Genomic DNA, 27604 nt, shown 5'->3' on the forward strand with positions numbered 1-27604 from the left:
ACTTGTGATCCATAACGTGGTTTATCTTTTTTTTAATTTGTGTCTTCTTTATTTTTTCATGTGTGTCTTTAATTATTTCATCACTGTCTTATAGTTTTTGAGTGTATAAATCTTTCACTCTTGTGGCTAAATTTATTCCTAAGTGTTTTATTGTTTTCATGCTATTGTGAATTTCTTTTTCAGATATTCTGTTGTTAGTGTTTAAAAATGCAATTGGGGGTGCCTGAATGAAAGGAAAGCATCGGAGGAAAGCAAGAGCCTAAGGTAGTGACAACTTCTCATTGGCTGAATTGTGGTATCATTGGCTGATCTTGTTGAAGGAAAAGGAAAAATTCTTACTGTTGGAGTAAAGTAAGCTTCTTATTGCAAATCCAAGATACACATCTTGTTGGGGTCTGCAATTGATGAAAAGTGGTAGGGCGTATGAGCTCCCATTCTGGCCTCCCAACTCTATTTTATTTTTTTATTTTTTACTTTTTTCTTATCCTATCAGTCTTTTATTCTTTTTTTTTTTTTTGAAAATTTTAACTGTTTAATTTTATTTTTTTTTTATTTTATTTTATTTTTATTTTTTAATATATGAAATTTACTGTCAAATTGGTTTCCATACAACACCCAGTGCTCATCCCAAAAGGTGCCCTACTCAATACCCATCACCCACCCTGCCCTCCCTCCCACCCCCCATCAACCCTCAGTTTGTTCTCAGTTTTTAACAGTCTCTTATGCTTTGGCTCTCTCCCACTCTAACCTTTTTTTTTTTTTTTCCTTCCCCTCCCCCATGGGTTTCTGTTACGTTTCTCAGGATCCACATAAGAGTGAAACCATATGGTATCTGTCTTTCTCTGTATGGCTTATTTCACTTAGCATCACACTCTCCAGTTCCATCCATGTTGCTACAAAAGGCCATATTTCATTTTTTTCTCATTGCCACGTAGTATTCCATTGTGTATATAAACCACAATTTCTTTATCCATTCATAGTTGATGGACATTTAGGCTCTTTCCATAATTGGGCTATTGTTGAGAGTGCTGCTATAAACATTGGGGTACAAGTGCCCCTATGCATCACTACTCCTGTATCCCTTGGATAAATTCCTAGCAGTGCTATTGCTGGGTCATAGGGTAGATCTATTTTTAATTTTCTGAGGAACCTCCACACTGCTTTCCAGAGCGGCTGCACCAATTTGCATTCCCACCAACAGTGCAAGAGGGTTCCCGTTTCTCCACATCCTCTCCAGCATCTATAGTCTCCTGATTTGTTCATTTTGGCCACTCTCCCAACTCTATTTTAAATGAAGTTTCTTTCATTCATTTTCACAAACCAATATGGAAGATTTCCTAGCACAAGTCACTATATTCACCCACGAAAAACATAGGCCATCCTTAAAATACTTTTCTTATTAATTTTGAAAAGTTTCTGATTATATTTCTTTAAAATGTTATCTAACTATAAATCCTGATATTTTTAAGAGTGAAATTTTCTTTAATATAATGTGCAAACAATTGAGGAAATATGGTAATTGATAGTTGATAAATTCGGTGATAAATACATAAACACTTATTAGTTTATTTTCTCTAATATATGTTTAATATTTTTTATAACAAAAAGTTTCAGTACATGAAATAATACTGAAGACTATTTTTACTCCTTACTCTAAATGGTAAAAAATTGATCACCATGTTTGGGCACAAGCTTTCTCTCTAAGGAAATATTAAATGTATTTTTCAGCTTTTGTTCTACTTCTTCTTCATTCAGGACCTTAAACTCTACCAAATCCATATTGTCCTTATAATTGAATTTCCTATAGGTAAGGGTGCAGCCCACTAAACAGTGAACCCCTTCAGATGTCTGCAAGGAACAGAATGACTTGCTTGTAAACACAGATGTTGGAGATGTCTGAAGGTATGTATTCACAGACTCAAAATCTTCAATTGTTCGAGGTTCAAGAGTAAAGGAGTATATTTTTCGGTATTTATTTTTTTCCAGGAGATCAGAATTAAGAAATTCTTCATTTGCAATGTACTGCTGTCTTCTGATTTGGTCCAGGTACCAGATTCCTCTCTCTTCTGTCAAGCGGAAGATGCAAGGCACTTGAAGCTGATCCTTTCCAGAAATTAACTCCAGAGGCTGCCACATCTGGTAAGAACGTCCAAATCCAGCATCCACTATGTAATTCTTACCCTCAGTAGTCACCTTCAGCAGGAGATGAATCATAGCATTACTATATTTGTTGGCTGCAGTACTGTACACATAACCCCCCAACATTGTGGTCTCATAACCAATTGTGGTCAGAACCCAGTACAGAAGATGATTGACCTGGAGACACCATCCACCACGGTTTCTCCACACAACTTGCTCAAAAATGGCCTTCAAGCCCAATTCCATGGTTTCCCCACAATGGATGTTAAGGTTCTCAAAGGGAATGGCTCGGATCTGGTGCTGAAGAATGTCAGTTAATGTTTCCAAGTCCAATTTGTTCCTAAAATTCTTATAACCAATTCTTTCAAAATATGCTTCAATGTCCATGATCCCCTAAAAGAAAGACAACAAAATAGAAACAAATATATTTCTTTTACATTTGAATTTCTTTTATTAGCTTAATTATAACATATTTTTAATATGTAAATGCAATCAGTGGTTATAAAGATCCATAATCATAAGTCTTTTGTTTAGTGCTTTTATTGTATAAAATACTTTGATGCATACAAATTCACCTAGTAGACTTCGTAACCCTGTAGGAAAACTATCATTTCATTCACATTTTGAACATGAAAAATTGGAAATTCAGAATAAGTGAGGAGCAAAATTATAAACAGCTTACATGTGGTTTTCTTCATGATGAACAAAGCAAGGTTTGAATCAGTATCAAAACAGGATTTACAAGTAATTCCTCATATAAACAGAAGAATTATTAAAGAAGTCCATTTTGTTCATGGTGCCTGACCCACTCACTTTCCCCTTTAGATAAAACCATAGTCAAAGTTTCCCACTCAAAGATTTACATTCATTTGTGCACTGATTTATTAACTCATTCAATATAGTTTCTGAATACCTACTATGTATTTGCTACTGATCTGCTGCTTGCTTGCCCACAGAAATCTTACATTTTAGTAGGGATTGGGCTGACATAAATAGTAAATTAAATAAACCAATAAAATATTCAATTTCTTAGATTATGATAAGTGCTTTGTGGAAAACTAAAGCAAAGAAAGAATATACATTGTTCACTGAGAGAACTTTAATTTCAAATAAAGTCATCAAAGAAAGTTTCATTGTGATCTTAAGGATGTGAGAGAACCATGTCCACATTGTGTGGACCACTTAGGCAGAAGAAACAGCAAAAAAAGTACACTTGCCTAGAATGTTCAGAGAACATGTAGAAAGCTACAGTGATTGAAGCAGAGAGGAAATGTGGATTGAAATGAGATCAGACAAGTGACATAGGTCTATAAACCATATCAGCCTTTTGGCTTTTAGTCTGAAGTGCAAAATCACTCTGAGAAGGACAGTAGGGGAAGATTTCAGTTCAGCAAAGTATACCATAATCATTTTGATATTTCTGGCTATTTTATGAAGAATAAGTTGTACACATTCAGCTGAAAATTTAGCCTAAGAAAGACCAATTTAAAGTACAAAGGCTCTAGGACCAGTGCTTTGCTCATGGATGGCATGTTATCCAAGTCGGGTCAGTGAGACTCTACTGAAGGAATTTTTCTGAAACCTAAGCAGATATATTCTCCTGCAGGGCTAAACACTGGTAGGATTTCTCAAAGCTACAAGGAGAACTTGCTGAAAAATAATATCAACAAAGAATTTATGGAGTTGAGAAAAGAAAAGCAGGAGAAAAGACAAGAAAGACATGAATAAAATCTTAAATTATCTCTTGACTTTCCGCTAAGGTGAGCTAAAAAAAAAAAAGCCCTTATTTTGTTAAATCTCATGTAGAAAAGTTTTCTGTCCCCTGCTAGTGAAGAGCCCTAATCCCATGTAAGACACTACTTATAACAGTGGTGCATTACCATTGTTAATATAACATGGCCTGAAGTGACATGAAACAAAAGGCCCTGTCCCTAAGCTAGTGGTGATAAGCTATATGTTTCTATTGTCCTTATTGTCATTTCTTTTGTATTTTTTCTCTTTCTTCATCAACTCTTCTTTCCATTTTGCTATTGTTTCAAATTTCTGCATTCTTGGTGTCTGCAACTTTATTTTCTCCAAATAATTTCATTTCTTCTCATCTTAATTTGTATTGGTATCTTTTATCAACATGTACAAAAGCTCTAAAACTATCACTCAGAAACAGAGAACAACTGTAATTTAGCCAGACCATCCCAAACCTTTCCTTATTTCTATATCCAGAAGCAGTGTTGAGTAAGGACAGGTGATGTGGAACAAAAGATATATGGTTTAGATATGCTTTATCTTAGAAATTAGTCAATAGTTTTAAACTACTGAGACTCAAATTGCAATAGTTTTATACAGATATCAAGGCAAACCCTTTTTGCAATGTGGCACAACCTGAGATGTCATGGTACAAAGGCTTTAAGTTTAATAGTCATAAGTTTAGTATTTCTCTTTTCTCTCCTCATATCATTTCTTTCAGATTCTTTTATTTCTCTTGTTTTTGACTCATCCAGCACTCCCTTTCTCTGTTCTTGGTATCTGAAATATTGTTTTATTTAAATCTATTAGATCCATTACATTTCTTGTCATCTCAAAAGCATCTTTTCCCAACAAGCTGTAATACTCTACCATGTAGGCACAGAGGAACAACTGGTATTTAGCCAGACCACCTCATACCCTCTCTGGCACCTAACCAATAATCTAAATGTATATATAAGGAACAGAGGTGAAGGTTAATTGAAAGGGAATCAAGTAGTTTATAGATTGGCCATTTGATTCTTGGTCTGACCATTATTACTTCTACTAGGAAATTATTTTATATAATTTTTGAATTGTCATAGTTTGTTTTCAAGTGTTTTGTTTTCCTTCTTTCCCTCTTTCTCTCTATACACTTTTTAAGATATAATTTTTTTTTGAGAGAGAGAGGATGAAAGAGGCAGAGAGAGAGAGTCCCAAAAGGGGCAGAGAGAAAGAGAGTGAGAGAAAGAAGCAGGGTTCATACAAAGTGGGGCTTATGTTTTACCTGAAGCATGGGTTGCATTCTACCTGAAATGGGGCTTGTGTTCACCTCAAGCAGGGCTTGAGCTCAATCGAACTCATCAACTGTGAGATCATGACCAGAGCCGAAGTCTGATGCTTAACGACTGAGCCACCCAGGCGCCCTTAAGATATAATTTTAAATTAGAATTTAGTAACTGTATGTCCATTAAAAAAATTCAGTTTCTATTAGGAGTCTCAATGCAAACATGTTGTAACTAAAAAAATACTTGAGTATTTTGTGACTAAACATAAGAAATTGTGTGTAACTAAAGTGATTCAAAGCAAAATGCTGGGAAAGCATTTCACTGGGAAATAGTGAATATTTCTACTGGGAAAGTAAAAAGTAGCTGGAAAGGAAATATCGCATTGGAAATGCTATTAGCTTTATAAGTTGATTTGTAGCATCTCTGTGAAGTGATATACCCTTTGCTTCCAGCTTAAAGATAAATGTAAAACTCAAAGAAGACAAAATGAACATACTTATAGAGTGCTGAGAAGTTTCATAAAGGTACTTAATATCTTAGGCAAATTAGAAGGAGAATGATTTTTAGTTTCCATTCAGAATACTTAGAAATTTCTTATTTCTGGCCTTAACTCTAGAAATAATAGATAAGATAGTAAAATATATATTGTGATTTCCCTTGCAAACAAAAAAGTAGTTAGGTGGACAGTGAATTGTTTTTTAAAAATCCCTAAAAATGCAAAACAGAAAAGAAAGGACTAAAAAGTGAATATCTGAATTATGTAGGAGACACTGTAGAAAGTATAGCCACAGGAAATGACAGCAGCACTGATGGAATTCTAGTCATGGACTTTGTGGAAGCCAGAGGAGGCTCAGAAGCAACAAGATGATTAATTGTCATGGGATCAGCAAGGAAGAGTAAAACATGTTTCATGCCCCTGATTACTACAAGATTTACCAAACACAGAAATACCAGTATGTAATGGTAGTACCTGGTCTTCCTTTAGGTGTAAAGTATATTTGGGGATATTGGCACAGAAAAATAAGGTAATATTTTTAATGTATGGTGTCACCAGAAAAGAACTGCTTATATACAGAAGATTGGCCACCCACCTATCTTCTGTCATAATTGATTTCCACTGAAAAGATTGAAGAGTCAAGTCCCACCCCAACCAGACATCTCCCCAGTCATATTAAAGAAACAAAGAGGGAGGGGAGCCTGGATGGATCAGTTGGTTAAATGTCTGACTCTTGATTTCAGATCAAGTCATGATCTCATGGTTCATGTGTTTGAGACCTGCATTGGGCTACACACTGACAGTGTAGAGCCTGCTTGAGATTCTCTCTCCCTCTCTCTCTCTCTTTCTCTCTGCCTTTCCCACACACACACTCCATCTCTAAATAAATAAATAAACTTAAAAAAAAAAAAAGAAACCAAGGGGGAGCCAGAGCCTCACATACATGAATATAATAAAAAAGTAGAATGCAAATATACTGAGATTGGGATAAGAAGAAAAGGACATACTATGTAAAAAACAAAGAAAGACCACCAACTCAAGAAAAATATAAACTGAACAATGGAAATAATTTTTTCACAGGTACTTGGAATAATACAACATTTAAAATGGACTTATAAAATAAAGCCAAAAAATGAGGTGCTAAAATAATACAGTATTATGGAACAAAAGATTTCAGGCCTTAGGAAACTAATGAAGAAAAAAAAACAAAGCTAATGCATAATCAATTATAAACAGAAAGGAACAATATAGATACAGGATGATTTCAAATTTCTTAAGTAGAAGAAAACCTTGATACTCAGATTACTACGAGTTAATAAAAAGATAAAGCCATTAAACAGGGAAAAGCTAGTAGAAAAAGTAGTCAAGGATGATTCAATGTAAAGATAATTGGTGTTTCTGAAGAAAACTCAAAAATCATAATAGAAAGAGTGGGGCGCCTGGGTGGCTCAGTCTGTTAAGTTACCGACCCTTAATTTTGGCTCAGGTCATGATCTCCCAGTGCTGTAAGCACAGAGCCTGTTTGAGATTCTGTCTCTCTCCGTCTCTCTTTGCCCCTCTGCTGCTTGTGCTCTCTCTCTCTCTGTCTCAAAAGTAAACTTTTAACAAATATAGAAAGAGATGACATATTCCTGAAATGAAGCAAAAAAAATAGATTTACAACACAAGAAAAACAAGATTTGGGAAAAGTCTGATTTAACGTATTCAGCACTGGAATATATTCTGATTAAATTGTTGAATATTCAAAATTTAACTATTCAAGCATCAGGCAGAGAAAGCAAACAATTTATAAGGCAGAAAAATAAGACTGGCATCAGAATACTTCACAGAAGTATCCAAATGTGAAGTAATTGAATTATGCTTACAAAGTACTGAATGGAAGTGTGACCCTCAGATGATTATGTTAGTTTTTAATTTAATCATTAAGGCAACATAAATATAAAGACAATCTCAAACATGAAAAAAAAAACTTGAGAAATAAAACAATGATAAGCTACCTTGACAAAATATTACCTCTACAGTGGTTAGTGAAGATGTAAATCAAAATGAGAAAAAAAATAAGGAAGAGAGAGGCCAAAATAAAGGAGTGCTGCGCAGAATTGACTCCCTTTACTATAGAATAAAGAGTAGAAAATTTATGAGAATTATAGCTGAAGTAATTTAAAAACATTAAAAAATGTGACTCAATGGGGCGCCTGGGTGGCGCAGTTGGTTAAGCGTCCGACTTCAGCCAGGTCACGATCTCGCGGTCCGTGAGTTCGAGCCCCGCGTCAGGCTCTGGGCTGATGGCTCGGAGCCTGGAGCCTGTTTCCGAGTCTGTGTCTCCCTCTCTCTCTGCCCCTCCCCCGTTCATGCTCTGTCTCTCTCTGTCCCAAAAATAAATAAAAAAAAAACGTTGAAAAAAAAAAATGTGACTCAATGAAACCCTTTAAACCTATTGGCCTCCAACACAGGTACAAAGGGATGAAGAACAGAGCATGCTTAGTGTATGTACCTAGACAGGCACATGGGATTTGTGAGGATTCAGAACTAAGGACAGTGTGGGGAGACTACTGCCTGTAAGCCACTCAAATCACCTCAGATCTCTTTTACCATTTTGCTGTGCTTGGCCTAGCTTTTGTGTTTTTTTTTTTAATTTATTTAAATTCAAGTTAGTAGTATTGGTTTCAGGAGCAGAACCCAAGGATTCATCACTCACGTATAACACCCAGCTGCTCATCCCACCAAGTGCCCTCCTTAATGCCCGTCACCCATTTAGTCCATCCCCCACACCCCTCTCCCATCCAATAACCCTGTTTGTATTTAAGAGTCTGTTACGGGGGCGCCTGGGTGGTGCAGTCGGTTAAGCGTCCGACTTCAGCCAGGTCACGATCTCGCGGTCCGTGAGTTCGAGCCCCGCGTCAGGCTCTGGGCTGATGGCTCGGAGCCTAGAGCCTGTTTCCGATTCTGTGTCTCCCTCTCTCTCTGCCCCTCCCCCATTCATGCTCTGTCTCTCTCTGTCCCCAAAATAAATGAAAAACGTTGAAAAAAAAAATTAAAAAAAAAAAAAAAAAAAAAAGAGTCTGTTACGGTTTGCCTCCCTTTCTGTTTTTATCTTATTTTTCCTTCTCTTCCCCTATGTTTTCTGTTATGTTTCTTAAATTCCACATGAGTGAAATCATATATTTTTCTTTATCTGACTGACTTATTTTGCTTAGCGTAATACACTCTAGTTCAATCCATGTTGTTGCAAATGGCAAGATTTTCATTCTTTGTGATCACCAAGTAGTATTCCATTGTATATATACACCACATGTTTTTAATCCATTCATCAGTCGATGAACATTTGGGTTATTGTTGATAGCACTGCTATAAACGGAGTACCTGTGCCCCTTCAAATCATCATTTTTGTATCCTTTGGATAGATACCTAGTAGTGCAATTGCTGGGTCATAGGGTAATTCTATTTTTAATTTTTTGAAGAACCTCCATACTATTTTCCATGGTGGCTGCACCAGTTTACATTACCACCAACAGTGCAAAAAGGTTTCCCTTTCTCCACATACTTGCCAACATCTGTTGTTTCCTGAATTTTAAATTTTAGCTATTCTGACAGGTATGAGGTGGTATAACTTTTGCATTCTTATGCATAAGGACCTGCACCCTAGACCTTCTTTGGAGAATTCCTTGAGGGCTTCTAGATCTGCTTTGCCTCTCTCTCTCTGGAAAGCTGAAAATGACAGGCTGCTAGGGCTGCCCTCGGTCAGTGACTTACTGGTGGGAGGTTTTGAAAACCCATGTGCTTGCCTTGTGTCTGGACAAACTTATAGTTCTCATTGAAGCTGAAACTTGGTTTCTCTCAGAAAAACTTCCTTAATATGTCAAATGCACATGGGTCCTTGTATCAGTGTCTGATTATGGGAAACTGACTTAAGTCGCATTGATGGTTATTTTGGAGAGCTGTATGAAGGAAGGTAAGATATACAGAATGAGGCCAACACTAAAGGGCCTTGAATATCAGATAAAAGACACTTGTTTTTTTCTGTAGATAAAATGGATGGTTTTTTTTTGAATGATCAATATTAAGTGGTTGGACTGCTGTGATTTATCCTTAAGTGACTTATCCTTAAGTGACATGTTACTTCAATTACAATTTACCATTTTGAATGTACACCTGGAGAGAAGGTTGGTATGTAGAATTTGCTGTCTAGTTTCCAGTCTCTAGAATCTCTTATTTTACATGTGCATCAGTGGTTTTAATTTTTTTTTTGTTAAGGAAACCCTTATTGTCTCCTAAAAGGAAGTTACAAGCAAGAGCCTTAAAAAAAATTAAATAAATTTATCCAGGGAGAGACCTCATGGGGTGGTTCCCTACCACTCAAGACAATGAGTAGCACAAATAAATTATTGATTCAGATGGAATCGTTTGTAACTACTGTCTAAAGTGAGATGAACCAAAGGGACCCACACCAAGACACATTGTAACTAACATTGTCAACAGTTGAATTTAAAGAGAAAATCTTAAAAGCAGGAAGAGAAAAAAAAGCTAGTTATGTACAAGGGAACCTCAATAAGACTAGCAGATTTTTCAGTAGAAACTTTGTAGGCCAGAGAGAATGGCCCAATATATTCAAATGTCTGGTAGAGTTATGACTTAGAATTGAAGGAGAAATAAGAATGTACTCACACAAGTAAAAGTTAAAGGAGTTCATCAATACCCAACAAGCTTTGCAAGCAATGTTAAGAAAACTTCCTTAAGCAAAAAAGAAAAAGCCGTATCTAATTAAGAAAATTATGAAAGAAAAAATTTCCCTGATAAACATATAGTAAAGATAGTGGATCAGCCATTTATATAGCTAGTATGTAATCTAAAAAACAAAAGTAACAAAATCACCCAGAGTCACAATAATTAGTAAAATCAAATAATAACAAAATTAAATAATAATAATAACAGTAAAATAATACCATGTAAAATAACATCAAAAACATAAAATGTGGGGGGTAGTAAAAGTGTACTTTTAGGATGCAGTTGAACTTAAGTGACCCTCAACTTAAAATAGTCTGCTATGTACATAGGATGTTACATATAAACCTCATGGTAACCACAAATCAAACGTCTATACACAAGAGAAATAAAAGCAAACAACACTAGGGAAAGCCACAAACTTAGAAAAGATATCAAGAGGAAAAGAAAAGAACAAAGAAATAGAAAAACAAACAGAAAACAACAAAAAAAAGGCTATAAGCACATACTTATCAATAACTACTTTAAATGTAAAAGAACAGAATGCTCCAATTAAAATACACAGATTGGCTGAATGAATAAAAATAAGACACAGACATATGCTGCATACAAGAGACTCACTTGATTTAAAAAAAACACACACAATAGCCAAATTATGGAAAGAGCCTAAATGTCCATCAACTGATGAATGGATAAAGAAATTGTGGTTTATATACACAATGGAGTTCTACATGGCAATGAGAAAGAACGAAATATGGCCCTTTGTAGCAACGTGGATGGAACTGGAGAGTGTGATGCTAAGTGAAATAAGCCATACAGAGAAAGACAGATACCATATGTTTTCACTCTTATGTGGATCCTGAGAAACTTAACAGAAACCCATGGAGGAGGGGAAGGAAAAAAAAAAAAAAAGAGGTTAGAGTGGGAGAGACCCAAAGCATAAGAGACTCTTAAAAACTGAGAACAAACTGAGGGTTGATGGGGGTGGGAGGGAGGGGAGGGTGTGTGATGGGTATTGAGGAAGGCACCTTTTGGGATGAGCACGGGTGTTGTATGGAAACCAATTTGACAATAAATTTCATATATTGAAAAAAAAATTAAAAAAATAAAAAAAATAAAAAAACACACACACAAAAAGACTGAAAGTAATGGGACATAAAAAGATATTTTGTGAATGGAAACAGAAAGAAAGCTGGGGTAGCAATCCGTATATGAGATAAAATAGACATTAAAGCAAAGATTGTAATGAGACCAGAAAAAGGTATTACATAAGAATAAAGGGATCAACACGACAAGTGGCTATAACACTTACATATATAACACTGTTAGGTGCACCTGACATAGCAGCACCTAAATACATAAAGCAATACTAACATACAGAAAGTGAGAAACTGACAGTAATAGGATAATAGATTTTAACATTCCACTAACATCAATAAATAGATCATCCAGAGAGAAAATCAATAAGAAACGCCACCTTAAATGACCTATTAGACCAGAAAACTTAATACTGATAGTAACAAGAGAGGAAGAAAGGCATTATATCACAGTTTAGAGGTCTAGCCATCAAGAAGATCTAACAATTGTAAATATTTATGCCCCCAACTTGGAAAAACCCAAACAATAAATCAATTAATAACAAACATAAACTCCTTGATAACAATACCATAATGGTAGAAGACTTTTTAAAACAAAAATATTTATGCTTAAGAGAGAGAGTGCTCACACACACATGAGTGGGGAAGGGGCAAAAAGAGCAGGGGACAGAGGATCCAAAGTGTGCTCTGTGCTGACAGCAGAGACCTGTATGCGGAACTTGCACTCATGAACTGTGAGATCATTACCTGAGTCAAAATCAGATGCTCAACTGAATGAGCCACCCAGGTGCCCCAGGAGGAGACTGTAATATGCCGATTACAGCAAGGGACAAATAATTTAAGCAGAAAATGAACAATGAAACAAAGGCTTTGAATGGCACCCTGGATGAGATGGACTTAACAGATATATTCAGAACATTTAATCCTAAAACAGCAAAATACACATTCTTCCCGAGTGCACTTGGAACATTCTTCAGAATAGATCACATATAGGATCAGAAATCAGGCCTCAACAGGTATAAAAAGAGAAAGATCAAACCATGCATATTTTCTTATCACAATGTTATGAAACTTGAAGCCAAGAACAAGAAAAAATTTGGAAAGCCCTCAAATACATGGAGGTTAAAGAACATCCTACTAAAGAATAAATGGGTTAGCCAGGAGATTAAAGAAGAAATTTTTAAAAATACATGGAGACAAATGAAAATGAAAACATGACAGTCCATACCCTTTGGGATGCAGTCCTAAGGGGAAAGTACGTTGAACTCTGGTCTATCTCAAGTAACAACAAAAAAGTCCCAAATATACAGCCTAACCTTACACCTAAAAGAGCTAGAAAAGGAACAGCAAATAAAGCCTAAAGCCAACAGAAAAGGGAAATAATAAAGATTTGAGCAGAAATAAACAATATAGAAACAACAAAAAAACAGAACAAATAAATGAATCCAAGACCTGGTTCTTTGAAAGAATTGACAAAGTTGACAATCCCCTAGCTAGACTTATCAAAAAGAAAAGATAAAGACTCAGACAAAATCACAAATGAAAGAGGAGGGATCACAACCAACACCACAGAAATACAATTATAAGAAAACACTATGAAAAATCATATGCCAACAAACTAGGCAATTTGGAAGAAATGGACAAATTCCTAGAAATGCACAAACAACCAAAACTGAAACAGGAAGAAATATAAAATTTAAATGGACTCCTAACCAGCAAAGAAATTGAATCAAAATTCTCCAACAAACAAATGTCTTGGCAAGATGTCTTCCCAGAGGAATTCTACCAGACTTTTAAAAAAAAGTTAATACCTATTCTCAAACTGTTCCAAAAGCTAGAAATAGAAGGAAAGCTTCCAAACTCATTCTCTGAAGCCAGCATTACCTTGATTCTAAAACCAAATAAGGACTCCACTGAAAAGAGTTACAGACAAACATCCTGGACTTTTGCATCTGAAACTAGATGCAAAAATTATCAGCAAGATACTAGCAAAATGAACTCAACAGTACATTAAAGAATGATCAACTGGCATTTTTTCCTGGGCTTCAGGGTTGGTGTATCACATTGACTGATTTGTGAGTATGTAACCAACCTTGCAGCTGAGAAAATTGGACAGTGACATGCAGAAAAGTGAAACTGGACCACTTTCTTACATCATACACAAAAATGAACTCAAAATGGAGGAAAGACCTAAATATGAGACAGGAAATCATCAAAATCCTACAGGAGAAAACATGCAGCAATCTCTTTGACCTCAACCTCAGCAACTTCTCACTAGACATGTCTCTGGAACCTGGGAAATAAAACACAAAAGTGAACTATTGAGACCTCATCAAGATGAAAACTGCTGCACAACAAAGGAAACAATCAACAGAACTAAAAGACAACCAATTGAATGGGAGAAGATATTTGCAAATGACATATCGGATAAAGGATTAGTACCCAATATCTATAAAGAATTTATCAAACTAAACACCCAAAAACACAAATAATCCACTAAACAAATGGGAGGAAGACATGAATAGACACCTTTCCATGCAAGACCTACAGATGGCCAACAACACATGAAAAATGCTCAACATCACTTATCAGGGAAATACAAATCAAAACTACAATGAGATACTACCTCACACCTGTCAGAATGACTAAAATTAACAACTCAGGAAACAAAAGACGTTGGTGAGGATGCAGAGAAAAGGGAACTCTTTTGCACTGTTGGTGGGAATGTAAACTGGACCATCTGCTCTGGAAAGCAGTATGGAAGTTCCTCAAAAAATTAAAAATAGAGCTACCCTGTGACCCAGCAAATGCACTACAAGGTATTTATCCAAAGGATACAAAAATGCTGATTCAAAGGGGCACATGCAGTCCAATGTTTATAGAAATGCTATCAATAATAGCCAAATTATGGGTAAGAGCCCAAATGTCCATCAACTGATGAATGGCTAAAGATGTAGTATATATATAATGGAATATTGCTTGGCGATGAAAAAGAATGAAATTTTGTCATTTGCTGCAACACGTAGGGAACTAGAGTATATTATGCTACATGGTATACTTCAGTCAGAGAAAGAAATATCATAAGATTTCACTCATGTGGAATTTAAGAAACAAAACACATGAACAAAAGGAAGGAAAGGAAAAATAAGGAAAAAACAGAGAAGGAAGCAAACCATAAGTGGCTCTTAAATGTAGAGAACTGAGGGTTGCTGGAAGAGAGATTGGTGGGAGGGTGAGCTAAATGGGTGATGGGCATTAAGGAAGGCACTTGTTAGGGTGAACACTGGGTGTTATATATAAGTAATGAATCACTGGGTTCTACTCCTGAAGCCAAGACTGCACTGTATGTTAACTAACTGGCATTTAAATAAAAAAAATATACATAGCACATGTCATCAAAAACAGCAGAATACATATTTTTTTCAAGTGCAAATGGAACATTCTCAAAGATAGATTACATTTTAGGCTACAAACAATAATTAATTTAAGAAGACTGAAATCATATCAACCTTCTTTTCAGACCACAACAGTTTGAGATTAGAAGTCAATTACAAGGAGAAAACTGGAAAAAGCACATACCCATGAGACTAAACAATATGCTACTAAACAACCAATAGGTCAACAAAGAAATCAGAGGAAATCAAAATATAACTCAAAACAAATGAAAATGGAAACACTATGGTTCAAAACCTCTGGGATGCAGCAAAAATAGTTCCAAAAGGGAAATTTACAGCAATATGGGCCTATCCCAAGAAATAAACAAACAAAAATACTGAAATAGTCAAACCTTATACCTGAAGTAACTAGAAAAAGAACAAAGTCTAAAGTTAGTACAAGGAAGGAAATAATAAAGATCAGAGTAAAAATAAATAGAGACTAAAAAAACATAAAAGATTTGTGAAACTAAGAGTTGGTTCTTTGAAAAGATAAAAAAAAATTGACAAACCTTTAGCCAGACATCTCAAGAAAAAATAAAGACCCAAATAAGGTAAATCAGAAATGGGAGAGAAGTTATAACTGATAATACAGAAATACAAAGAATAATGATAGACTATGTGAAAAATTACAACAATTACCTGCCAACAAATGGGACAATCTGGAAGAAATGGATAAATGTCTAGAAACTATCTTCCAAGACAGAATTAGGAAGAAACAGAAGATCTGAATAGACATTACTATTAATGAAATTGAATCAATAATAAAAAACAAAAACAAACAAATCAACCAACCAAACACCAAACAACTCCAAACAAAGCCCACGTGTCTTAAAAGATAAATTCTACCAAACATTTAAAGAAGAGTTAATACCTATCCTGGTGAAAATATTTCAAAATAATTAAGAGGAATGCTTCCAAAATCATTTAAGAAGGCCAATATTACACTCATACCCAAACCACAGAAAGACACCACCCACACACACACACACACTCACACACACAATTACAGGCCAATATTCCTGATGAACACAAATGCAAAAATCCTAAAAAATTTAGCAAACCAAATTCAACAATATATTCAAAGGATTGTACACCATGATCAAATGGGATTTATTCTAGAGATGCAACAACATTCACAAATGAACAACAGTAATACATCATATTAGCAAAAAGAAGGGTTAAAAAATATGGTCATCTTAATAGATACAGAAAAAAGCATTTTATAAAATTCAATATATCATTTATGGTAAAACCTCTCAACAGAGTGGGTGTGGAAGAAACATACTTCAACATAATAAAGGCTATAATATGCAAAACAACAGCCAACATCATAATCAACAGTGAAAAGATGAAAGTTTTTCCTCTAAGATCAAGAATAAGATGAATGCCCACTATTGCCACTATTATTCAACATAGTATTGGAAGTTCTAGCCACAACATCAGAAAAGAAAAGAAATAAAAAATCAAAGTGGAAATAACAAGTAAAATTATCACTATTTGCAGAAAACATGATACTTTATATAGAAAACTCTAAAGATTCCACCTAAAAACTATTAGAAGTAATAAATGAAATCAGTAAAGTTGTAGGATACCAAATTAATACACATACACCTGTGGCAATTCAGTCAGGTCTTGGACATAAGTAACTGATAAGAGGTTAATATACAGAATATGTAAAGAACTCACAAACTCATTATCAAGAACAAATGAACAAACAATCCAATTAGAAAATGTGCAGAGGACCAGAATATGAATAGACATTTTTCCAAAGAAGACATAAGGATCATCAACAGATGCATGAAAACACTCAATATCACTAGTCATCAGGGAAATGTAGATAAAAACAATGAGATTTCACCTCACACCTGTTAGAATGGCTAAAATCAAAACCACAAGAAAGACTAAGTGTTGCCAAGGAAGTAGGAAAAAGAAACCTCATGCACCATTGGTCAGAATGCAAGCTGGTGAAGCCACTGTGAAAAACAGTGAGGTTTTGAGGTTTCTCAAAGATTAAAATAGAATTACCATGTGGTCCAGTAATTCCACTACTAGGTATTTACCCAAAGAAAACAGAAGCACTAACTGAAAAGACATATGCACTCTTATGTTTCCAACAGCATTGTTTAAAATAACCACATGCAAAAAAATGATACTGGACTGCTTTCTTACACCACATACAAAAATAAACTCAAAATGACTTAAATGTGAGACCCTAGACTATGAAAATGATACAAGAAAGCATACACAGCTCTTAGACATTGGTTTGCACATGTTTTTTTAGATCTGTCTTTTTAGGCATGGACAACAAAAGCAAAAATAAATAAGTGGGACTACATTAGACTAAACATCTTTCAACAGGAAAGAAACCTACCAACAAAACTAAAATGCAACCTAATGAATAGGGGAAGATACAAAAGATATAATTGATAAGGGGTTAAAATACAAAATATAAAATTAACTCAAAAGATATGAAAAACAAACAATCCAGTTAAAAAATAGGCAGAGGACCTCACCAACTTAATTTTACCCATTCTGACAGGTATGAAACAATATCTCATTGTGGTTTTGATGTGTATTTCCCTGATGATGAGTGATGAGCATTTTTCATGTGTTGTTGGCCATCTGTAGGTCTTGTATGGAAGAGTGTTTATTTATGGGTCTTCCTCCCATTTGTTTAGTCGATTATTTTGGGGGGGGGGTGTTTAGTTTGATAAATTCTTTATAGATTTTGAATACTAACCCTTTATCTGATATGTCATTTGCATATATTCTCTCATTCCATTGGTTGTCTTTAGTTTTGTTGATTGTTTCCATTGCTGTGCAGAAGCTTTTTATCTTGATGAAGTCCCAGTAGTTGATTTTTGCTTTTGCTTCCCTTGCCTCTGGAGAAAGGGGAACACTCTTAACTGTTGGTGGGAATGAAAACTGGTGCAGCCACTCTGGAAAACAGTATGGAGTTTCGTAGCTTAGTTGGTTAAGCTTCCAACTTTGGCCCAGGTCATGATCTCATTATTCATGAGTTCGAGCCCTGTGTCTGGCTCTGTGCTGACAGCCAAGATCCTGGAGCCTGCTTCAGATTCTGTGTCTCCCTTTCTATCTGTCCCTCCCCAACTCTCTGTCTCTGTCTCTCAAAAATAAACATTAAAAAAAAAAAACAGAACTACAACCCAGCAATTGCACTAAGTATTTACCCAAAAGATATAAAATAACTGACTCAAAGGGGCTTATGCACCCCAAAGTTTATAGCAGCATTATCAACAACAGGATATTATGGAAAAGCCCAAATGTCCAATGACTGATCAATGGATACAGAAGTTGTGGCACATATACAAACATATACAAACATACACATATACAAACATACACACACACTAGAATATTTCTCAGCCACCAAAAAGAATTAAATCTTGCCATTTGCAACAAGACAGAAGAGCTAGAGTGTATTATGCTAAGTAAAATAAGCCAGTTATAGAAATACACATACCACATGATTTCACTCATATGTAGAATTTAAGAAACAAAACAGATGAACATAGGAGAAGTGGAAAAAATAGGTAGAGGGCAGCAAATTAACTGTAGAGAACAAACTGAGCACTGATGGAGGGAGATGAGAGGGGGATGGGATAAATGGGTGATGGATATTAAGGATGGTGCTTGCTGTGATGAGCACTAGGTGTTATAGGTAAGTAGTGAACCAATGAATTCTTAAAACCAATTTGCCATGTTAACTAACTAGAATTTAACTAAAAACTTGAAATAAAAAAAAATAGGCAGAGCACCTGAAGACATGTTTCCAAAGAAGACATACAGATGGCCAACAGATACATGAAAGGATGCTTAGCATCACTAATCACCAGGGAAATAGAAATCAAAACCTCAATGATATATCTATCACCTCACACTGTTGGAATGGCTAGTATCAAAAAAGAAATAGCAAGTGTTTGGGTGACTGGCTGACTCAGTCAGTAGAACATATGACTTTTGATCTTGGGATCATGAATTGAAGCCCCACATTGGGTAAGGAGCTTACTTAAAAAGAAAAAAACACAAATAGCAAATATATGTGAGAATGTGGAGAATAGAGAATCCTTGTGTGCTGTTGGTGGGAATTTAAATTGGTACATTCACTATGGAAGACAGTATGATGGTTCCTCAAAAAATTAATAATAGAACTACCATGCAATCCAGCGATTTGATTTCTAGGTATTTAACTTACGAAAATGAAACATTAATTCAAAAAAAAATATACCCCCTAAGTTCATTGCAGGATTACTTACAATAGTCAAAATACAGAAGGAATCTAAGTGTCCATTGATAGAGGAATGGATCAAGAAGATATGGTAAGTATATATAATGGAATACCACTAAGCCATAAAAAAATAAAATCTTGCCATTTGTAACAACATGGACAGACCTACAGGGTATTATGCTAAGTGAAATGAGTCAGACAAAGACAACTTTCACTTGTATGTGTAATCTATAAAACAAAACAAACAAGAGAAACAGACTCATAGATACAAGGCTAATCTGCTGGTTTCTCAGAGAGAAGTGTGGAGGGATGGGCTAAAGAGAAGGGGATTAAAATACCAACTTTCAGTTATAAAATAAGACATGGGAATACAATATACAATGTAGGGAATATGGTTAATAATATGCAATGATTTTACAGTGACAGATAGTGAAGTTATTGGTGATAACTTCACAATGTATATAAATACTGAATCATTATGTTGTATACCTGAAACATATAAAATTTGACATCAATTACTTCAGTAAAAAAGAAAATAATAAAAATAAAAACTCCGCAGGTAAATTCAAAGTGCAATCAAAGTTGAAAATTACTGTCCAGCGACAGAATTCTCACTCTTCCCCTACTAGCTACATAACCTCAGAAAAACCTCTTGTCACCCTGTGCCTCAGAGTATTCCCATAAATTAGAATTACAAGATGACAGTTTGATATTACTTTACTAAGCTGTAGACAGGACAACATGGCTTATTACATGGAAAAGAACTACAACAGTTTTGTTGTGGACTGAATGTTTGCACCTCTCCAATATGATAGTATTTTTTTTTTAATATATGAAATTTACTGTCAAATTGGTTTCCATACAACACCCAGTGCTCATCCCAAAAGGTGCTCTCCTCAATACCCATCACCCACCCTGCCCTCCCTCCCACCCCCCATCAACCCTCAGTTTGTTCTCAGTTTTTAACAGTCTCTTATGCTTTGGGTCTCTCCCACTCTAACCTCTTTTTTTTTTTTCCTTCCCCTCCCCCATGGGTTTCTGTTACGTTTCTCAGGATCCACATAAGAGTGAAACCATATGGTATCTGTCTTTCTCTGAATGGCTTATTTCACTTAGCATCACACTCTCCAGTTCCATCCACGTTGCTACAAAAGGCCATCCAATATGATAGTATTAAGAAATAGAGGGAGCCTTGGAAGAAAACTAGGTTTTGAAGTTGGAAGCTTCATGAATGAGATTTGTGCCTTTAGAAGTCACAAGACACTTTGCTTTCTTCCTACCTCATTTTTGTCTTGGAAGATAGACCAAGAAATCAGTTCTTTGGACTGAGAAAGTAGAGTCCTACAGCAAGGGGAAGTAGGATGTCAATACACACATAAACTGTACAAATCAGAAGTGGGCTTCCAAATCTCCAGAACTCTAAGAAAGAGTTGCTTAAGCAAAACACTTCATTCCTTTTTATGAATTAGTAATATTCCATAGTATAAATAGACCATTTTTGTTTACTTCTTCATTCTTTGATGAGAATTTGGGTTGTGTCCACTTTTAGCTATTATGAATAGCACAACTATGAACATTTGTGTTCAAGTACATTTTTCAGTATCTGTTCTCAAGTCTTTTGGATAGGTAGCTAGGAATAGAAATGCCGAGTTGAATAAAAGAATTTTAAGGAGTCCTCCTGAATAACTTTTCTTTCTATGTGCTTTTGTTTTCTTTTCCTCCTCCCTTCCCTTCCTTTCCTTTCCCTTCCCATCTTCTCTATCCCATCTTATTTTGGCTCTGAGGCCCACCCCAACGACACTACAACCCAGCCCACTCCCAGAGGCAAGTGACCAGCCCAATAATGTTCCAGATGGAAAAGAAGTTTCCAGGCAAGCTATGTCCACAGACCATCCTTGAACTGTGTGTGCACTGAAAAGCCCCACCCAAGAGAAACAGTTGGTATGGCTAAAGACAGTTGGAATCGGCCCCAGGAAGCAGGAAGTTCTGAGAGTTTTGTTTTATTTTGTTTTTGCCCTCCTCAGGAGAAGCAGAAATTCAGATCTGAAGGTAAAATCTGCCTATTTTTAAAGTTGGCTCTGAACTTTTTAAGCCTATAAAGGAAAAACAAAATAGATCTCTGAACAAGATGCAGCTAAATAGTTGACAGCTAACTTCCTTTGGAGTGGGAGAGGGTGGGGTCAGCTGTTTTGTGACTGAGAAACTGAAATGAGAGCCCTGGGGAAGGGAAAGAGCAATTTATTTAAAAAGTGCCAACGGGCATGCTGTTGTGAGAATCATGGCAGAACATGGGAGCAATGTCCAGGGTGGAGAGCCCATTGGACCCCTTCCTCCTGGGGTTGTCTGCCTCAGCAGGTTCCTCTCTCCTATGGAATTCTGTACATCTGTGCTCAGGGAGTGGCATCCTCCGTCTGCCAACAGTGAAGGAGTTGATACTTGTCAGTTATGGCTCCTGGCACCCTCCCCACTAAGCCTCTTTTCAGTACGATAAAACTTGTGGGAATTCCTTTAAACATTGTAGACAGTGCAACCCAGCCTCCCTGGGCATTTGAGATTATTAGAGAATTTCTGATCAGCTAATGCAGGAGAAACAGGAAATATGGACTTGCTGCCTGCAGGACTAACTGGGCCCTTTGGGACACAGCCAGTTGGGGACAGAGGAGGTGGACACCACTGCTTCAATTATCCAAGAGGGAAATTCAGCTCCCTGAAACACTCATTATACACATTAGCTGTCTTTTAACACACTTCTCTAATCCACACAATCCTTTTAAGTAAGTTCTCTTATTACTTCCATTTTACTGATGAACAAACTGACTTTTAGAGATGTAGAGTGACCTAAGTCCTCACAGCTAAGATGTGGTGTGGCTTTGACCATAACCCAGACAGTTTGAATCAAAGGCCTGTGACCTTATATGCTGTATAGTAGTTATAGCATAAGAATGTAAAGTATGTGTTAGCCAAACTTCCTGAACCACCTTGGGACCTAAAATTCAGGCAAATGTGGTATCTAGTCCTCTGGACTCAACATTTAAGATAGGAATAAGCCCCAATTTCAAAGCACAGACAAGTCACTTACCGAGTTCCACTAGGACTCTCAACCAGGAAGCAGGCTGCCTGCCTTCTGTCCTCCCACTTCCAGCACCAGTACAGGAAGTGGCCTCCCTGGCCTTACAAACTGCTCCGCCCTCAAAGTTGAGTTAGAATCACCTAGAGATCTCTGGGAAATGTAGTTGTGCTTGTGCACCTCTGATTCAAATCTATTCATTGAAAGAGTGGAGAGCTGTATTATCTGATGAGCCCTGGCCACAAGCTGTGAGGGGTAGGTATTACATGGTATTTAACACAGTTCCTGCTTTTACAGAGCCCAAAGCCAGATGTCCTATGTGTAATGTGGAAGGTGAGGGTTTTGATGGGGTCCAGGAAAAGCAGAGGAGGCAGAAGAGGGGTGTTTTAAATCCTCAGGTTTTGACACCCTTTCTTTCTCAAGTTCTGTGAGACCCCTCAGTTTCTATTTTTCTTTCTTCCATTCTCCATCTTCAGTCCCATTTGCCACTGCACCCAAAACCACTGTGTAGTGTGTCTGAAATGTGTCCACATATGTGGTATGAGTGTGACATATGTAATGCGGTTTGTTTTCTGCTTGTGTTTTAAGTTTACCTTAATGGTATAGGTCTGTAATTTTGCTGTTTCCCATGCATTTCCCTCTACACTATCTTTTAAAGCCTATCTGCATGACCCAGTTGTTGCCTTGTGCTCTCTCTTTAATACTAATGATCTAGTTCATGCATCTAGTGTCATGCTGCACAAAATTGGGACTCTTTACCTGAGGTTTTCTCTTGTCCTCTCCTGAGCAGGCTAGATGGACCTAGATGGGTGCAATTTAATGTACCTGGGACCATCACTCTGCACAGCATGATGGGAACAAGAAGATAAATACCCTTGTGTTCTACCCACTTGGATGACATTACTCTGAGGCATGGACAACACTGTCTCCCAGTGTTCTCCAGTGGGATTAAGCTCTCTTTGTCCATAGAGGCAACCTGTCATAATGTATCCTTTATTTATTCTCACACTGCCCCTGCCTCACTTTCCTACTCCTACACTGGTGCTTCCTTAAATCACTACCCAAATAAGCTACTTGAATGCAAATTTACATCTCAGGGTCCAGTTTTAGAAGAAACCAACCTAAGACAATTTAGCTGACTAGACCAACTGGTGACGGACACTTGGGTTGCCTCCAACTCTTCATTACTACAAACACTGCTATGATGAGTACTTTTCCTGTAGATGGACATGAGAACTTTGCTTGGATATACATCAACAATGAAATGTGCTGGGGACAGGACATATGTGTACTTAATTTCACTGATAATTATCATCCTTCTGAGTAGAAAAATTCCCATTTCCCTCATATCATGATTGACACTTTATGTTAGCAGCACTCAGATGTCTGCCGATTGTATATGCCTAAGGTGATAGTTTAGTGTTTCTTTAATTTACACATCGAAATTACTAGTGGGTTTCAGAAGTTTTTCATATTCCTATTGACCCTTCAAAGTTTTCTGTTTATGAATTAAATGCAAGGTATTCATATGGTTTCACTCTTATGTGGATCCTGAGAAACATAACAGAAACCCATGGGGGAGGGAAAGGAAAGAAGAAAAAAAAAAAAGAGGTTAGAGTGGGAGAGAGCCAAAGCATAAGAGACTGTTAAAAGCTGAGAACAAACTGAGGGTTGATGGGGGGTGGGAGGGAGGGCAGGGTGGGAGGGAGGGCAGGGTGGGTGATGGGTATTGAGGAGGGCACCTTTTGGGATGAGCACTGGGTGTTGTATGGAAACCAATTTGACAGTAAATTTCATATATTAAAAAATAAAAAAAAATTAAAAAAAAAAAAGAGGAAGAAAAAAAAAATAAATAAATGCAAGGTATTGACGAAGCACTTCTTTGCTGTAGTAGCTGGGACACAGCAGAGATGGGGAATGGATTGCAGAACAAATCTTCCTATAAAAGCATTGCAGGGGAAGAATATAATCCCAGAATGCAGGTTTGGGGCCGTTTTGCCACAAAGTATGGGAGAGGAACTGTTCAGTGGAGTATGGCTATTGTCTCCTTGATTCTGGGAAATTTAAACCTGGAATTAAAATCCAGATGACAAACTTATAATTCTGAAATTGTTTCTATCATTCTAATCAAAGTAACAGAGGCCTTTGAAACTCTCCAGCAAGAGCCATCAAAGGAATCTAGGATTGGAAGTCTTGAGGCTAAGGGAGTGTAAAACCAAACTCATGGATCCTGGTGTCTGAGGAGGATCCTGAGGTTGTAGGCCTGGGATGTCACTGGGTTTGAGGACTTCCTTAAGCCTCCAGAAGAGTGGCCAAGGCTGAACTTTCAAGCCAAATTCTCACTTAGGTTCTACATGTGGAAAGAGAACAGATTTGGGAAACGAACCATCACTGAGCCTTATCACAGAAGGAACAGAGATACAGAGGTGGATTGGGGGTAGTATTAACGGTATTAGTATTTAGTACTAATTAGTATTTAGTATTTAGTACTATTAACGTTAATAGTATTAACGGTAACGTGAAGGAAAGGCCCACTTTCACTGTGACATACGCAGTTTGAAAGCATATAGATTATGTTTTTAAATAAGTCTAAGACAATTAGAATTAGTATGTCTAATTTGAAAATACTAATATCTGTAAAAGACATTTATGTCAGACACTGCCTCAAAGTAGATTGTATTACTGAGTAATTCCATTTCTTGGGTCCCATGTTTTTCCCATATGTATATCTATGATCTTGTATGACTGACATTTGGTTAGTGGTTGTTATTATTATTTTTTAAATGGTATTCAGCAGGTAGGAGTCTAGAAATAATTTTCTGCTTGGAAATGCATCCTTTAAACTGGAAATATGAAAACACTTAATTAGGAAATATAAAAGTACTGAAATATCTATTTGTAGGTGAATTTATGAGGCAATTTCTGTTATTATTTCTTTCAATTTTTTATTTAAATTCTAGTTAGTTAACATATAGTGTAGTATTGATTTCAGGAGCAGAATTTAGTAATTCATCACTTACACATAACAACAAGTGCTCTTTGTAATACCCATTACCCATTTTGTCCATCTCCCACCCACCTCCCTCTATCAACCCTCAGATTGCAATCATTAAGAGTTTCTTGGGGGGGTATTTAGGTTATCAGATGAGTAGGGGTCCCTAGGCTTGCCTCATCCCTCAAACGTAGCTAGATAAATAGCAAATCATTTGAACACCCAAGAAGTCAATCTGAGGACTGAGAGAGGTAGAAAAAAAACAGCCACATTATGTAAGGTAGGAGCTGTGGAAAGTTGATTTGGGGGAGAGAAGAACTGAGGGTGCTGCAAAGGGTAAGGAGCCCTGATCATGGAGAGAGGAGGAAGAGAGAAAAAGAAAAATGAAAGCATGTGCACAAGAAAAATTTTTCCTCAAACCATTGACTGGGAAAGGGAGGGGGCCTGAATACCACAAGTTTTTATAAACAGTAGAGTGCAGAGTTTGAAGTTTCAGAGGTCTGTGCCATCGCCAGGGTGGTGCCTAGTGATATTGGTGGTGCTCCAGTGGGGGGGAAAGTGTAGAGACCCAAAAGAAGGCAGCGTGGTTTGAGGATCCCTTGGGTCACACGGGGGAAGCAGTTCCTCTGCTTGGAGTGCAATTGGGAGTGACAGCACAGCCTTTCCAGGGGTAAAAGTAACAGTAGCACCAGTGCACTTCCCTTTTCCCTTCCATGGGAACAAAGACACTGGCTGAGAGCAGCAAACCTTGGTGCAGACTTTTAGCTGCACTTTACCATAAATTCCAAACCATTGTACAATCACACAATTGGTTTCTTGGACAAGGAGGCAACAGCCACAATGCAGTGGATAGCCCAAAGGATCATCATAAGTCCATGCCACTTGGATCTTTAAAACTCAGAGTTATAAGAACTAGCTATTGGCCTGATAAGACACAGAAGAGCTAAGCCACCTGGCTGGTGGATAGTTCAGATGCAGGCAGGGTGAACATGGGGATTTGGAGGAAGCCAAGAATACACAAGAGGTGATTTCTCTTTTGTGAGAGCTTCCTGAGAGTGGCAGGTGTGAGCTCCCTACTCGGGCCAAGAGTGAGACCAAGACCAGCACAAACCCCAAAGCACACACCAAGTCTACTGGTCTTAGAGTGCTGGAAAGTTTCCACTCTAGGGGAAATAGGATTTAGCCCACCCTTTTTTTTTTTTTTTTACCTCTTTTTAATATAGCCGTTACTTACAGGAGCAGGTATACAAAGTCATTCTGAACAATCACACACACAAAACAGTGACCAAGACAAAAAGACAAGATAGAGGAATTTACCCCCCCCAAAAAAAGAACAGAAAGAAGTCATAACCAGGGATTTAATCAAACAGATACAAGTAAGATGTTTGAGCCAGAATTTAAAACAACTATAAAGATAATAGCTGAGCTTGAGAAAATCATATAAGAAACTGAAAAATCCTTTACTGCAGAGATAGAAGAACTAAAAATTACTTAGGCCAAAATAAAAAAAATACTATAGCTGAGGTGCAAACCTGAAAAGATGTCATGAAAAAGAGGATGGATGAAGCAGAGGAACAGATGAGTGATATAGAAGATAAAATATGGAAAATTATGAGGCTGAAAAGAAGTGGGAAAGATAGGTATTGGATCATGAATGTAGACTTAGATACTTCAGCAACTCCTAAAAGCATAATAACATTTGTAGCATAGGAGTCCCAGAAAAAGAGAAAGAAAAAGGAGTGGCTTATTTTGCCAAATTACAGCTGAAAACTTCCCTCTTCTTGGGAAAGAAACAGACAGCAAAATTTAAGAAGCACAGAGATCTCCCAAGAAATTCAACAAAAGCCAGAAATCACCAAGACACGTCACAGTCAAATTCACAAAATACAGAGACAAAGAAAGAACCCTGACAGCAACAAGGGAGAAAGAGTCCTTACCTACAAAGAAAGATAGATGAAGTCCATGGCAGATCTGCCCACAGACTTGGCAGGCCAGAAGGGAGTGACATAATATATTCAACGTGCTGAATAGGAAAAATATGTAACCAGGTTTACTGTATTCAGGAAAATGTCATTAAGAATACAAGTAGAGATAAAAAATTTCCCAAACAAAAACTAAGGAAGCTAGTGAACACTAACCCAGCTCTGCGATAAATATTTAAGGGAACTTTTGGGGTATGTAAGAAAGACCAAAAGCAGCAAAGAAATGATGAGAGAAATGTTCCAGAAACAATTACAAACAATTAATAAAATTTCACTAAATGCTTAAGTATCAAAGAGAAAGGAGTAAGCTTATTTTGCCAAATTACAGCTGAAAACTTCCTCTTCTTGGGAAAGAAACAGACAGCAATAAAAAGCCATAGGATGTCATAATGAATTAAAAAAACAAGGTGCATCT

General features: G+C 36.7%; 1 protein-coding gene across 1 annotated transcript; it reads right to left on the minus strand.

Moving 5' to 3' along the window:
• Window positions 1–1057: 1057 nt before the first annotated feature.
• On the minus strand, window positions 1058–22288 carry LOC125923850 (arylamine N-acetyltransferase 1). Its single transcript, XM_049632487.1, has 2 exons — window positions 22228–22288; window positions 1058–2532 (listed from the first exon to the last, which is right to left on the minus strand). The coding sequence occupies exon 2, from the start codon at window positions 2524–2526 to the stop codon at window positions 1654–1656; it is 873 nt and encodes a 290-aa protein (XP_049488444.1). The 5' UTR covers window positions 2527–2532; window positions 22228–22288; the 3' UTR covers window positions 1058–1653.
• Between the last annotated feature and the right edge of the window lie 5316 nt (window positions 22289–27604).

Source organism: Panthera uncia, chromosome B1, assembly GCF_023721935.1.
Source record: "Panthera uncia isolate 11264 chromosome B1, Puncia_PCG_1.0, whole genome shotgun sequence".
Taxonomy (NCBI): Eukaryota; Metazoa; Chordata; class Mammalia; order Carnivora; family Felidae; genus Panthera; species Panthera uncia.

Excerpts from the sequence above, each read along its gene's own strand:
- LOC125923850 (XM_049632487.1), bottom strand. The coding sequence starts at position 2,526 with ATGGACATTGAAGCATATTTTGAAAGAATTGGTTATAAGAATTTTAGG.